Below are 14,637 nucleotides of genomic sequence, written 5' to 3'. Positions count from 1 at the left end.
ACCATAGTCAGATCTGAGATCTTGAGTATTGAATAACTTTATTTCTCAAATGTGTACTGTCACAGTTTACACCACAGCCTTGACATAAATAAAAAAGTATATCATACAAATTAAATTATAATAGTAGCTGCGATAAAATGTATTATCGTAACAATACTAATCCTTTTGCGCTACGATTCAGATAAATTAATCTTGTGACTTCCAGTCCAATTTTTCATTTCGCTTTACATTTTGTAAACTGTCTTGTTCTATTTCAACTGTTTTGTTTGAGGCCAAAGAGGAAATGCAAAACACAGAATGACAAGCATCCCGTAGGATTCATAGGCCTTACGATGAAAACGCACTGAATAGATAAACATAACAATACCGTATGCATGGAATGTTGTCATGTCATACAAATATTTGACATAAAGACTTTCAACTGACTGAGATACAGTTTTCAACAACATACGCAGGACAGAAAAAAAGGATATGACAAATTCAGCTTTCAATTGTATACAATGTGTTTGTTCCCAAACATAACTAAATAAGTAGACTTATGTGTATAAAATGACAAAACGGAAATAAAGCCACTATTGGTTATTGGCTGATAATGTGGATGATTATGGTTCTATCCAATTGGATATGACCGTTTCCAACTAAAGTCACTGTTCAACTCAAGAAACCCACGGGACAATGACAACTTTGATGCTTGCTGTCAGTAATGTGAGATTAATGAATTTGAATATGGCTCTAGTTTGTTTTGAAAGTATCTGTTGGAGGCCAAGTGTTCAAGAAACAAACAAATAATTTAATTAATAAATAGGCTAATAAGTAAATGAATAAATAGATACAATATGTACTTTTTTTTAAATCACAAAAAAGTTACTGTTGTGTTATGGTTACTTTTGCTCTAGGATCTCACCTCATTTTCACACAAAACATGCGCTCTCTCTCACACACACACACACACACACACACACACACACACACACACACACACACACACACACACACACACACACACACACACACACACACACACACACACACACACACCTGATAGCGGCTCTACTGCCATCCTGTTCTTTTTGTGTACCATGTTCCATTGTACACTCCTGTAATGATTCATCAGGTCTTCTTAACCCTCCATCCACCTATCTCAGAGCCTTATGAGTCAAGCATAGAGAAGGTGAGCATTGATAATAACCAGTCTAATTGAAAAATAACAGCACAAGAACAAAATCACACAAGGACTACATGGAACTAACTCCTACGGCCCCATCTCAGCTTCCCACTCTGGGAAGAACCGAAATGAACATCGAATCAACCAAAATGGAATGTTTTTCTTGGGAAAAACTATTTTGAGATACTTATATTTTGTCTTGTTTCCATTTCTTACATATTATTGCATACACTTACATTGGACATGTACATTATATTAACCACTGTAGATATTGGGGTTGAGGAAGGTGAGCTGGACAGGTTGTAGCTTTTCAAAAAAAGGAAAGGATTGTTGTTCCGTTGGGGAGGATCTCCCATTCTGGTGTCTAAAACCATGTGTCACTGCAAAGGGACCACCCTCCCATTTGAGGAGTGGAAGCTCCCAAGTGGGCCACTACAGAGTGTCCTGCCTGAGGAACCCAACCCAGACAATTGGGTTGTACCATCCCAGCTCCAAAACAGGGGCATGCCATCTGAGGTCCCATTGCAGGCATTGCCAGGCCAGGATGAGGCATTCCCAGGGAATGGGATGATAGATGGGATAAAGGAGGCCCCAGCAAGGGGTCGTGGGATCCAAAGGCGGGTGACACCGTAGGGCATAGGGGTGGAAACAAAAAGGCTGGAGTTTGGGGAGATTGTGGTACAAGACACTCCAGCAATGGATGTGACTCTGCCCATAGGGCCAGCCATGCCTGGGCCTTGTAAAACACCTAGGAAATTAGGAAAAGCAAAAGAAAATGGGGCAAGGGAGGGAGGACAGATTTACAGTACAGAGCATTCCAAGAGAGAGTATAGAACAGAGAGAGGAGTGAAACGGTTACATCTCTAAAATCTATGCATGGCTACAACTACTGATGCTGACCCACACAACAGTTATGCACTATAGGGGGAGGAAGGCCTAGTAAAAACACTGAATCACAAACACTGCTTTAAATGAACAGATAAATATACTTCTCATATTCACCCTCTGGTTCTCTCTGTCTATCTCTCTCACGGTCTGGTCTCTTTAAATGAACAGATAAATATACTTCTCATATTCACCCTCTGGTTCTCTCTGTCTATCTCTCTCACGGTCTGGTCTCTTTAAATGAACAGATAAATATACTTCTCATATTCACCCTCTGGTTCTCTCTGTCTATCTCTTTCACGGTCTGGTCTCTCCTTTACCCGTCCTTACTTTGTTACTTGGCGAGGGGGGGTTGTTTGGGTTTGGGGGAAAGGAGTGAGTCCACGTCCACGAGCGAAGAGCCGGCACCATGGAAGGAAGCTGGCGATTTGTTGTCTTCGTCCGCTGTGGCTCCATTGTCTGTAGAGAGAGAGAGGAAAATTAGGCCTGTGAAATATTACAATATTATCACGATATTACAACATGATTGTATATCATGAAGATATATGACGACAAGGATGTGTTAAGTATAGTGTCGGAGACACAGAGGGAAGACAGACGGGCGCGCTAACACACAAACACATGACTGGGATCTGTTAGCGTACGCAGACGCTCTTCGGCTCAGCTTGACTGAAACATGGAATACGGTGCTCAACAAAGGGACTTAGGAATCCAAAAAAAACATCTTACCCCAGGGCACTTCAATTGTCGACTATCCCAGAAAAAGAAAAAGGGGCACTCAGATGTCTGCATGCAAGGGTGTTTAAGGTTTATTGCCAGGACAAACAGACAGGCTTACATTGCGGCGTGTCAGACGCCTTCCTCAGAGCTTGGAGGCAACAGCCTTGAGGAAGCATACAATACTACACTACATTACCTGTGCCATTACTTGGAGCTCCCCATGGGTCAGAGTTCATAGCGTCTGTAGTGGTGGAAGCCCCTCCATCTCCCCAGGGGTCGTCTGTGGATGCTGTGTCGGTGGGAGCTGCAGGTGCACCCCAAGGGTCACTGGCGGTGGGCGGAGTCGATGCTAGTGTAAAGGGGGTGGGGTTAAACCGATTTAAAGGGGAACTCCAATGAAAAATTGTTATATGGAAATTGTGCTCTACATCTTAAAATGACCGTATACACATTTTCTATTATGTATTTAACCTAGGGATTGAGACAAAAATCTGAATTAAGAGCACATGTGATGGTGTCACAAGATTATAACTATCACTGCTTACCTGTTGGTCCCCATGCGTCATCATCAGCCTTCGAGCCATCGCCAAATGGATCTGTGGGGGGAGAGGCAGCTGTGGTCCCCTCGTCTCCCCAGGGATCAGCCTTCTTTTCGGACAGTGGATTGGATGGAGCACCCCACGTGTCTGAAACCTCGGTTTTTGGACTGGATGGTGCCATAAAAGGATCAGCACCCTTCGTTGGGACATTCAATGGGCCCCCAAAAGGATCAGAATCATCTTTTGGTGCCCCAAAGGGATCTGAACCGTCTTTTGGCGTATTGGATGGTGCCAAAAATGTATCCTCTTTTGGTGCCCCAAACGGATCAGAATCAACTTTTGGTGTATTGGATGGTGCTGAAAATGGATCATCTTTTGGTGCCCCAAACGGATCAGAACCATCTTTTGGTTTATTGAATGGTGCTGAAAATGGATCATCTTTTGGTGCCCCAAACGGATCAGAACCACCTTTTGGTGTATTGGATGGTGCTGAAAATGGATCATCTTTTGGTGCCCCAAACGGATCAGAACCACCTTTTGGTGTATTGGATGGTGCTGAAAATGGATCATCTTTTGGTGCCCCAAACGGATCAGAACCACCTTTTGGTGTATTGGATGGTGCTGAAAATGGATCATCTTTTGGTGCCCCAAATGGATCAGAACCACCTTTTGGTGTATTGGATGGTGCTGAAAATGGATCATCTTTTGGTGCCCCAAACAGATCAGCTTCAACTTTAGATGGTGCATTGGATGGTGCCGAAAATGGATCGGAACCATCTTTTGGAGCCGCAAAAGGATCTGAACCATCTATTGGGGCACTGGCTGGCGCCGCAAAAGGATCTGAACCATCTATTGGGGCACTGGCTGGCGCCGCAAAAGGATCTGCTTCTTCTGTTGTAGCATTAGATGGTGCACCCCATGCATCCTCGGATGGAGTTTTGGATGTTCCACCCCATGCATCCTCGGATGGAGCTTTGGGCGCACCCCCCCAAGGATCAGGAGCGGGTGCTTTGGCTGCTGCGCCCCATGCATCCTCCTTTGATGGCTCATCTGCCCTGCCAAAGGCGTCAGCAACCTTAGGCTTTCCTGCTTTGGCGGCATCCTCCCATTCAAGCTCTTCCTTGGTCATCTTGGACTGCAATTACATAAGAGACTGGTCAATCAAAATGATGCCAAAAACACATTTATTTGGTAGATGATCCAAAATGTCCTAAGTGTACAATAATTTACCTTTGAAAGGTGCCTTTGAAAGTCCAAATAAAGGGAGAAATCTGACTATTAAGATGTAATACTAACCCTTCGTTCCTCCTCTTTTTTCTGGGCCTCTAGTCTCAGTTTTTCTTGCTTCTTGGCCTCAAAGCTGGCGGCGAGATCAGCCACAGACGGGATGTTGGCTAGGGAGGGGAGTCCGGTGGCTCCTGGGACATACACTGGCTTGTAGTTGGGGTCCTTGGGGTCGTTGGGGTCGTCCGAGGAGGCTGTAGAAAGAGAACGATAAGATATAGCATAACGAGATACATTATTATGGTAAAGCAGGGTTGGGGTCAATTCAGTTTTGTGTTCTGTGGGGATTTTCCAAGAATGTTTTAAGGGAAATGGTCAATTGAAGTCTCTCAAATGTTGGGGGTGCTCTGTAACGCTCACCAGTGGCGTTCTTTGAGATCTTGTCTCTGGTCTTGAGTGCAAACTCTCGCTCTTCCTTTAGTTTCTCGTCGTCCTCCATAAGAACCAGTACTACCTTGGCCTTCTCCCTCACGTTCACCCCCTGTGAAGAATAGCATGAGGAGGCATCATTAGTACTGCTAGGCAGCTCTCTTTCTGAAGCATGGTGCTCCCTAAATGTAACTGTGCAGAATTAGTAAGGGGAAGCTCAAATGATCAGTGTATGCATGGAAAAGCAATGTGTTAGCTTAGATGTTAGTAGAGCCAGATACCTCAAGCCTCACTCACTTATTGGACTGGTCTCCCGGACCAGTTTAAGCCTATTCCTGTTCTACAAAGCACTTTCACTGGAGTTATGCTGGAGTTATCCTAATAATAATTATTCATTAGTAAATTATCTCAAAGTGAATTTTTCAAGTGGGGAGGCTTCAAAAAGAGTACATTGGAGATGGAACCTGCACATCAGAGGAGTTGGTGGGACAAACATGCATTTAGCAAGCTTTAGTACCTGATCTTTCCCATCCTTGTCCTGGAAACGGAACTCTGTTAGCGCTTTCACAATGTAGATGTTGTCTTTCATCGTATTCAGAACGCGGTCTGAGCCCGTCTTTAATAGGTTCTCCAGCAGAGTCAATGACTGCAGTTGGGGGATGGGAGAAAAACAAAATGGGGGATCCAGATGAGTCAATGACTGCAGTTGGGGGATGGGAGAAAAACAAAATGGGGGATCCAGATGAGCGTCCCCTGCTCCTTAAAAACACTCTGCGACTTAATCACTGAATGGAGCGATCATCAACAGAAAAATAAATACATAAAAAGTTAAGATGGCACCATAGTGTGGCAAAGATGGGAGGGTTTTTATGAAATTACAAGCGGATTGTAAAAACTGAGAAAGATTACCATGCATACTGTATATATTTCCCATGCCAATACAAATCCTGTGGAGGACATGTATTTGTATCTGATTTGTGGCAACAGAAACGAAACAAAGAAGAAAGTGTCAAATAATATAAAGACCATCTTTTCACAGAAAGATAAAATATATGGGCTACAGTTTTACAAAGCACTTGAAAAACCACCAAAGAACCCGAATAACCAAAAATAAAAAGGAAGGAAAGGAAGACCCAGAGTTTCCTCTGCTGCAGAGGATAAGTTCATTAAAGTTAACTGCACCTCAGATTGCAGCCCAAATAAATGCTTCACAGAGTTCAAGTAACAGACACATCTCAACATCAACTGTTCAGAGGAGACTGAATGAATCAGGCCTTCATAGTCCAATTGCTGCAAAGAAACCACTGCTAAAAGGACACCAATACGAAGAAGAGACTTGCTTGGGCCAAGAAACACCAGCAATGGAGATTAGACCGGTGATAATCTGTCCTTTGGTCTGATGAATCCAAATTTGAGATTTTTGGTTACAACCGCCGTGTCTCTGTGAAAAGCAGAGTACAAGAACGGATGATCTCCACATGTGTGGTTCCCACCGTGAAGCATGGAGGAGATGGTGTGATGGTGTGGGGGTGCTTTGCTGGTGACACTGTCTGTGATTTATTTAGAATTCAAGGCACATTTAACCAGCTTGGCTAACGCAGCATTCTGCAGCGATACACCATCCCATCTGGTTTGCGCTTAGTGGGACTATCATTTATTTTTCATCAGGCCAATGACCCAACACACCTCCAGGCTGTGTAAAGGCTATTTGACCAAGAAGGAGAGTGATGGAGTGCTGCGTCATATGACCTGGCCTCCACAATCACCCGACCTCAACCCAGTTGAGATGGTTTGGGATGAGTTGGACCACAGAGTGAATGAAAAGCAGCCAACAAGTGCTCAGCATATGTGGGAACTCCTTCAAGATTGTTGGAAAAGCATTCCAGATGAAGCTGGTTGAGAGAACGCCAAGAGTGTGCAAAGCTGTCATCAAGGCAAAGGGTGGCTACTTTGAAGAATCTCAAATAGAAAATATATTTTGAATTGTTTAACACTTTTTTGCTTACTACATGATTCCATGTGTGTCATTTCATAGTTTTGATGTCTTCATTATTATTCTACAATGTAGAAAATAGGAAAAATAAGGAAAAACCCTTGAATGAGTAGGTGTGTCCAAACTTTTGACTGGTACTGTATATGCGTGATTATTTCTCTTTGGCCTCACCTTGTAGATGTGCCTCCAGTTCTTGTCGTCTTTGAGGCGTTTCCACAGCATGGTCATGATCTCATTGCAGGCCACCACATTGTAGGTGAGGTCCGAGATGTCGGCCATCTGCGAGCTAGAGGGGCCCCATGGGTCGTTGGAGGTGGCCTCCCTCACCTGACAGATATACAGCAGTGTTAATACAGATTATTGTCCAGATGGAGAACAAAGGCTCCCAAAGCATCCAGGCCTTCTGGCACGAAACTTGTACTACTGTATATAGGGGAAATACTGGTGATAGAGTCACTGGTGTTTCAGATAGGGGTAAGAGATGGAGAACTGACTCATGCTCTGCTACAGAGGGTGTGTCTTATATTAGAAGGATACTACAAAGGTATTTTGGAATGCTGACAGTGTCAACTGAACAGCATATGTGGCCAATCTTACTCTGCAAGGGCCAGTGTGGATGCAGGCTTTTGCTCCAGCCAAGCAGTACTAGCTTGATTCTACTAAATGAAAGCCTTGATCCAAGACTGTGATCAGTTGAATTAGGTGTGCTACTAATTGGCTGGCACAAAATAATGAACCCACACCGGCCCTTGCAAGGTAAAATTGACGCACCCTGGGTACAACATCAAGAGGGGAGAAAGAGAGGGATAGTTAAGATGAAGGGAAGCATGTCGTGGCAGAGAGTGCGAGGAAGATGAGAAAAATCCGGAGAACAATCAGAGAACGCAGGACAGAGAGCAACAAAGGAGAGAACAGGAGGAGTGAGTGATGACAGAAGAGAAGGAAAAGTGAGAGTGGAGGGAAAATGAAAGAGGGGAAAGGAGAGGGGTAAATGACAAGATGGGGGATGGGGTAAAGTAAATAATCTCCCTTACCTTGACCTCAGCCTCAGAGAAGTTTTGAACGAGGTTCTTCAATTGTCGGCGTAGCATAGAGGACGTCATGACGCCTAATGGGGTGTCTCAAACCACAAGGACCTAGTCAGTATAAAGACTAGTAAGAGCATGTACACACACACACGCAGTCAACGGAAGCAGACAGAGCTTTCATCCATATATTAATGAAGCTTCTGTCTTGCCTCACGTAATGGCAGGTATCAAAACAGGAGAAGCTGCTTGGCACTTAGCCCAAATCATGCTGCTGATAGCTACATCTCCTTACCTATCGAAATAAAACGGATAGTGGGGGATGTCAAAGACGTGAGTCTGTCTTTCGATCTGGTCTCATTGGATGCTCATTCTTTAAGTCTCTCTCTCCACGACGACATCGGGTCCCAGCACACACAGATCTGGAAAAATGATTCTAAAAGGGAGTAAAGCAATGACATAGCTAGGCTAGTGAAGAAGCTACTTCACACTGGCATGTCATTGGGCAACAAATAGTTTGTGTTTTTATAATGTAAATGCCAAACAGAAAATGCCCGAAAGCAGCCTAGAAACTAGACCTAGTCATGATTGCGACCAAATCAACACCATTCATGTTTGCAAAAACCTAAGCTAGCTCTGTGGCTAGCTAGCATTCCGCAATGCCAATGCTATGGCGACAAATCCAGGCTCTGCAGTGCTACCGATTAGCTATGCACCTGAGAAGGCTATTGTCGATTTAGCATGTTATTTGGCAATTTTCGTTTTGTCACGAACACTAGTCCCGTTATGTACATCCATCTACTAAATGCATCACGATTCAGCACCATGGACAGCGACCGCCGTAGCTAAAAACGTCAGTGCGTCTTCATGGCTGTCGAATGTTGTTTTTAGAGCAAGCTTTAGCAAGCGAACCAGTTAGCTGACGGCGACAGCTTTGGAAATATAGCTTTGGTCTACTTCTATGGACAACTGACACCTTTAAAATACATACTTCCATTGAGCATACATTTATTTAGATGATTCTGCGTCTATTTCAAAGGAATACGAACCTTCGAGATGCTTCAGAAAACTACAATTTCCGCTTCCGTCTGGCATCCGCACCTGACTAAAAGACCACTCCCCCTACTTAATAATCACGAGGATGTTACGCTACATTGTAGTCAATAAAAATGTAACAATGTAGTAACAGTGTCTTTATTGAGAGGGAAACAAAAGACTTTGTTTTTCCACAAATTAACGGATTATTATTGGGAGCAGTCTTGCCTGTTTCTCATAAGGTAGGCATTTTTGGGGACTCAAACGTTTACATAAACATCTGTTTGCCTTGGTTACAAATGCCATCTAGGGGTGCTTACACATCTATGCATATTGGCAGTGGTGTAAAGAACTTAAGAAAAAATACTTTAAAGTAGTACTTATTAAGTCGTTTTGGGGGGGGTATCTGTACTTTACTTTACAATTTATATTTTTGACTACTTTTACTTCACTACATTTGTTAAGAAAATATTGTACTTTTTACTCCATACATTTTCCTTGACACCAAAAAGTACTTGTTACATTTTGAATGCTTAGCTGGACAGGAAAAATGTCAAAATCATGCACTTATTTATCAACAGAACATCCCTGGTCATCACTACTGCTTCTGATCTGGTGGACTCACTAAACACACATGCTTCATTTGTAAATGATGTCTAAATGTTGGAGTGTTTCTCTGGCTATCCGTAAATAATAAAAAAAACAAGAAAATGGTGCCATCTGGTTTGCTTAATATAAGGAATTTGAAATGATTTATACTTTAACTTTTGATACTTAATTAAGTATATTTTAGCAATTACATGTGCTTTTGATACTTAAGTATATTTTACTTAGAGGGTGACTTTTACTTGTGGTGTCTACTTTTACTAAATTATGACAATTGGGTACTTTTTCCACCACTGATTATTGGAAGGGGTATGCTGCCTTATAACATTGGGGGATGTGCTCAGGGTCAATGCATCCTGGAACACAAACTCCGCTCTTGAATCCCCGTCACGTCATCGCCGTCTCGTGGCTTGTGAGTGTGTAGGCCACTCGCAAAAACCGAAAGGACCGATAAATACGACACACATCATCAATTTATTTTACATAAATGGCGACCGAAGGCGAATATGAGTCAATCCTGTGCGTTAAACCCGACATCAATGTTTATCGCATACCACCGAGGGCTACAAATCGTGGATACAGGTAAATGCAAAGGGTTGGCCCATTTTTGGGGTGTTGGACTAAAAGCGCGGTGCCGGTGGTTCTATCTGTGGTCATAGTGCTACATTGTGTGTCTATATCTGTCTGTTTGCTCAGATGATGTTTACCGCTGTCGATGTGTGTCTATTTGTTTTGCGTAGGCCTATGAGTCATTAATTATTCTGCCCCATTGGCAATATTGATGTTACACTCGCAAAGCTGGCACTATCAGTGCGGATGAATCGACAGTGAATGGCATGATATGTCTATTTGCGTGTGTTGCTTATCACCATAGTTTACCCAGAAAATGTATTGGTGTAATGCATTGACAGCAAATGTTATGTGAATGTATATAGGTGATAAATAGCCCTATATCCGTTGGCCAAGGCTAGCAATCATTCTACTACAGTCTTATTATGATAGTAACATTTTATTACAGAATTGCTCAAATAATGAAACCATTGTCTATTAAGGACAGCTGAAACAAGCAGTGCCAGCTGCCAGGGAGGATAAAAAGTAGTTTCAGCAGACTACTGTTTTCCGTTTGGCCTATATGTCTGTGTCCCAGTTAACTGTAGGCTAAATGGTTTTAATTGAGATTCTCTAAGACTGTAGATGATCTGATATGCTATTAATTGGGGTTTGTGATCTTCCTAATAGTCTTGCTTCAGCCTTCAGGCGTTATAAGAACAAGACAATTGGGTCAATTCAGAATTATCTCCATATTACACAGTACTATTTGTTACAAAAGCTGTCTGAGAACAGTTTTAAATAGGTACTGTTTACTGACCTTATGATATACTTCCTGTTTTGCTCTGTTATTGCCTACCTCTGACCTGGGTATTAACTGTAGGGCAGCAGACTGGAAGCTGGATGTGCCCGATTGGTCAGGGCGCATGCGGATCACGGCGAAGGGGAAAGTGGCCTACATCAAACTGGAAGACAAGGTCTCAGGTGAGAGAGTCATGAAACTGTGTGTGTGTGTTGCACAGCTGCCCCTATGTCCCAGCATTGCTCATCAGGCGCCCTTTCGATGTAGCCAGTAAAATTAACTTCATACAGCTGATCTGTGTGGTTTATTATTATGTTGTTTTCTCCTCCCATCCTGCAGGGGAGCTGTTCGCCCAAGCCCCTGTCACAGAGTATCCCGGCATCGCAGTTGAAACCGTAAGCGACTCCAGTCGCTACTTTGTTCTGCGAATACAGGATGGCAATGGTGTGTATATGAGTGAAAGCCCCTCCCTGTGCATTCATAGCTGTCAGACTTTTACACAGGTCATATAGTGTTATGTCAGCTTCCTTTAGCAGGTTAGATTGTTGAAAATACTACATGTCAACATCATGTCTCGGATCGCATTCGAATTTGTCAGCTCTCCTCAAATGTTAATTCACAATACACTCAGCTCCATGCCTATGCACTCATATAGCGATGTCAACCTACTCTCTCAGGCCGCAGTGCGTTCATTGGTGTTGGATTCGGGGACAGAGGGGACTCTTTTGACTTCAACGTGTCTTTGCAGGACCACTTTAAGTAAGTGATGGAAGGGGTCACTCCAGGGACAATGTGACTGTTAAGGCACTCAAACACTGGTGCTTCACCATTTCCCACTAATAACAAACACGCCGACTGTGGTCTGTCTGCAGCCAAAACTGTCATTGAGTACGCTTGTTCCAGATATTGCAGTTTCCAAAACAACTGATGTGACATTGCTTTTTCCAGTGTCAGTTCATATTAAATTGATTTTGTGTGTGTCTCACAGGTGGGTGAAACAAGAGAATGAGATCAGCAAAAACCCTCAGGGGGCAGCTTTGGGACCAAAGCTGGACTTGGGATTTAAAGAAGGACAAACCATCACCCTTAATATTGGGGTAAAGACCTGGAACAATTAAACTAGATTCTTATAGAAATTGTATAACAAAATCATAGCCTGTGCCCCTGGGGTCTGTTTGGGATTGGCCATTTAACTTTTCACCAATACCCAATATTCCTTAAGCGTTCCAATTTCAATATTTTCTCTATCATCCTTTCTCTTTACCAGCAAGGCAAAAAAAGGGATAAGCCACGCTCACAGGGGACAGGTGGGTCCGGTCTCCTACCGCCACCACCAAAAGGAAAGATGGCTCCTCCTCCTTCCTCTACCTTCTCCAATCACAACACAGTGCCTCAAACAGGAGGCCCAGAGATCGGTACAGCAGTTAAAACTCTCAATAAAGCCTTGATAAACTTTTCTCTATAGCTAAATAAAGCTTTGATTGTTTATTCTTTCTTTCTCCATTCAAAGGGGCTTTTTTTGGCATTGGAAACATATGTTAACATTGTTTATTTCACTTGCTTTGGCAATCACAAATTAACAGTTGAACACACAAAAGGGTCTCCTTTTCTCTCTCTAGGCTGTTTGCTAGATCTGGACAGTAGTAACTCCAACACTGTGGTCCAATCATCCAACCCCAGCACTGATCTTTGGGGAGACTTCTCCACTCCTGCAAGGTAACTTGTTACAACTGGCTGTGATGAGCTTATTTTAGCCCTTTTTCTTGTTATGCTATGACATACTGATATACCCTACCAGTCAAAAGTTTGGACACAACCTACTTATTCCAGGGTTTTTCTTTATTTTTACTATTTTATTCATTGTAGAATAATAGTGAAGACAAACTATGAAATAACACATATGGAATCATGTAGTAACCAAAAAAGTGTTAAACAAATCAAAATACATTTGAGATTCTTCAAAGTAGCCACCCTTTGCCTTGATGACAGCTTTGCATACTCTTGGCATTCTCTCAACCAGCTTCATGAGGTTGTCACCTGGAATGCATTTCAATTAACTGGTGTGCCTTCTTAATTTGTGGAATTTCTTTCCTTCTTAATGTGTTTGAGCCAATCAGTTGTGTTGTGACAAGGTAGAGGTGGTATACAGAAGATAGCCCTATTTGGTAAAAGACCAAGTCCATATTATTGCAAGAACAGCTCAAATAAGCAAAGAGAAATGACAGTCCATCATTACTTTAAGACATGACAGTCAGTCAATCTGGAAAATTTCAAGAACTTTCTTCAAGTGCAGTCGCAAAAACCATCAAGCACCATGATGAAACTGTCTCATGAGGACCGCCACAGGAAAGGAAGACCCAGAGTTACCTCTGCTGCAGAGGATGAGTTCATTAGAGTGATGGAGTGCTGCATCAGATGACCTGGCATCCACAATCACCTGACCTCAACCCAATTGAGATGGTTTGGGATGAGTTGGAGTGAAGAAAAAGCAGCCAAAAAGTGCTCAGCGTATGTGGGAACTCCTTCAAGACTGTTGGAAATGCATTCCAGGTGACTACTTCATGAAGCTGGTTGAGAGAATGCCAAAAGTGTGCAAAGCTGCCATCAAGGCAAAGGGTGGCTACTTTGAAGAATCTAAAATATGTTTTGATTTAACCTTTTTTTGTTGTTGGTTACTACATGATTCCATATGTGTTATTTCATAGTTTTGATGTCTTCACTATTATACTACAATGTAGAAAATAGTACAAATAAAGAAAAACCCTTGAATGAGTAGGTGTGTCCAAACTTTTGACTGGTACTGTACATGCTTGATGTTCTGTAACGCTGGTATTGCTATGAGTCAATCAGCCTGTAAAAATTGTGCCTTTATCTTCAGTTCTCTCCCTCCAACATCGCGACAACAGCACACTCTGAATTGGGGCCAGTTTTGAGTCCACGTCACTGCATTTTTTTTTTCTTTGATTCCATCGCCGAACGCACCGCCTCCCTCTGTCGCTACAATACAACAGAAAACTGTCCAAGAGACAAGGAACACCATGCACTTCTAGAATGTCTTTATAAAAACTATGAATGAATGTAGGCTATAATCTCCCAAAGTAAAAAAAAAGAATAATCAAGTCATATTTGGGATAATAATGCAGATCTATCGCACATATTCAATGTTTGGTCATATGAGATTTATGGTAGGTCTTCAATACCGCCTAAGGGCTATGATGGTCTTCAATTTCCTGTTATCACAGGAGTAGCAGCAATATTACAGTACTGCTTTTTACCCAGACACAGTGCCCTCTTGTTAATGTTTACCTAATCATCACGACATGCTTGAATTATAGAGGGCAACCCATAAGGAGACATCCTTTCCCATATGGTTTTCTTCTGATCATAGTAGGGAAAAGGATTTGTAGTAATGAATTGTAATTGCTAGGACAGTAGCTCAATTCCATTTCTCCTCTCTTCTCCTGAGTGTGCATTTTTTCACTCCCCCCTCAAGGATTTAAAAGCATTGGATTAGTGTATGCATTGGCTGGAGGGAATCTACCATATTCCTTATGATTGCATACAAACTATAGGTGATGTTTGGGAGAACGGGAGAAACGGTGTAGAGCTCATATTGATGAACGTATCTGTTCCCATTGTACTGACCACCTCACACACTGAGCCTT

General features: G+C 42.6%; 2 protein-coding genes across 4 annotated transcripts; one reads left to right on the top strand and one right to left on the bottom strand.

Annotated features, from left to right (window-relative positions):
- Positions 1 to 14: 14 nt before the first annotated feature.
- Positions 15 to 9,094, bottom strand: LOC106570008 (uncharacterized). Of its 3 annotated transcripts, none has more exons than XR_014380411.1 (11): positions 9,030 to 9,094; positions 8,276 to 8,416; positions 7,990 to 8,091; positions 7,127 to 7,282; positions 5,480 to 5,608; positions 4,954 to 5,074; positions 4,606 to 4,787; positions 3,316 to 4,444; positions 2,967 to 3,119; positions 2,322 to 2,509; positions 15 to 1,913 (listed from the first exon to the last, which is right to left on the bottom strand). XR_014380411.1 is itself a non-coding variant. In XM_082961127.1 (11 exons), the coding sequence occupies exons 3-10, from the start codon at positions 8,056 to 8,058 to the stop codon at positions 2,385 to 2,387; spliced, it is 2,064 nt and encodes a 687-aa protein (XP_082817253.1). In that variant the 5' UTR covers positions 8,059 to 8,091; positions 8,276 to 8,416; positions 9,030 to 9,094; the 3' UTR covers positions 15 to 1,913; positions 2,381 to 2,384. The 3 variants fall into 3 exon arrangements, 2 of the variants coding, with proteins under 2 accessions (XP_082817253.1, XP_013997328.3); XM_082961127.1 differs by having other exon boundaries at positions 2,381 to 2,509; XM_014141853.3 differs by having other exon boundaries at positions 15 to 2,509.
- An 894-nt stretch (positions 9,095 to 9,988) lies between these two features.
- LOC106570010 (adaptin ear-binding coat-associated protein 1) lies at positions 9,989 to 14,283 on the top strand. Its single transcript, XM_014141866.3, has 8 exons — positions 9,989 to 10,203; positions 11,054 to 11,154; positions 11,312 to 11,416; positions 11,650 to 11,731; positions 11,961 to 12,069; positions 12,240 to 12,387; positions 12,592 to 12,688; positions 13,851 to 14,283. The coding sequence occupies exons 1-8, from the start codon at positions 10,109 to 10,111 to the stop codon at positions 13,903 to 13,905; spliced, it is 792 nt and encodes a 263-aa protein (XP_013997341.1). The 5' UTR covers positions 9,989 to 10,108; the 3' UTR covers positions 13,906 to 14,283.
- Positions 14,284 to 14,637: the final 354 nt, after the last annotated feature.

This window comes from Salmo salar, chromosome 14, assembly GCF_965601325.2.
Source record: "Salmo salar chromosome 14, fSalSal1, whole genome shotgun sequence".
NCBI classification, from domain to species: Eukaryota; Metazoa; Chordata; class Actinopteri; order Salmoniformes; family Salmonidae; genus Salmo; species Salmo salar.
This window is presented reverse-complemented; position numbering and strand designations above follow the sequence as displayed.

What these genes read in the sequence shown, in the direction of transcription:
- LOC106570008 (XM_014141853.3), bottom strand. Translation starts at nt 8,058, where the DNA reads ATGACGTCCTCTATGCTACGCCGACAATTGAAGAACCTCGTTCAAAAC. An exon ending in ACTGGAGGCACATCTACAAG is followed by an intron (nt 5,609 to 7,126) that starts GTGAGGCCAAAG and finishes CCCCAACTGCAG; the next exon opens with TCATTGACTCTGCTGGAGAA. An exon ending in AGCTCCAAGTAATGGCACAG is followed by an intron (nt 2,510 to 2,966) that starts GTAATGTAGTGT and finishes CTCTCTCTACAG; the next exon opens with ACAATGGAGCCACAGCGGAC.
- LOC106570010 (XM_014141866.3), top strand. Translation starts at nt 10,109, where the DNA reads ATGGCGACCGAAGGCGAATATGAGTCAATCCTGTGCGTTAAACCCGAC. An exon ending in ACTGGAAGACAAGGTCTCAG is followed by an intron (nt 11,155 to 11,311) that starts GTGAGAGAGTCA and finishes CCCATCCTGCAG; the next exon opens with GGGAGCTGTTCGCCCAAGCC. An exon ending in GACTTCTCCACTCCTGCAAG is followed by an intron (nt 12,689 to 13,850) that starts GTAACTTGTTAC and finishes CTTTATCTTCAG; the next exon opens with TTCTCTCCCTCCAACATCGC.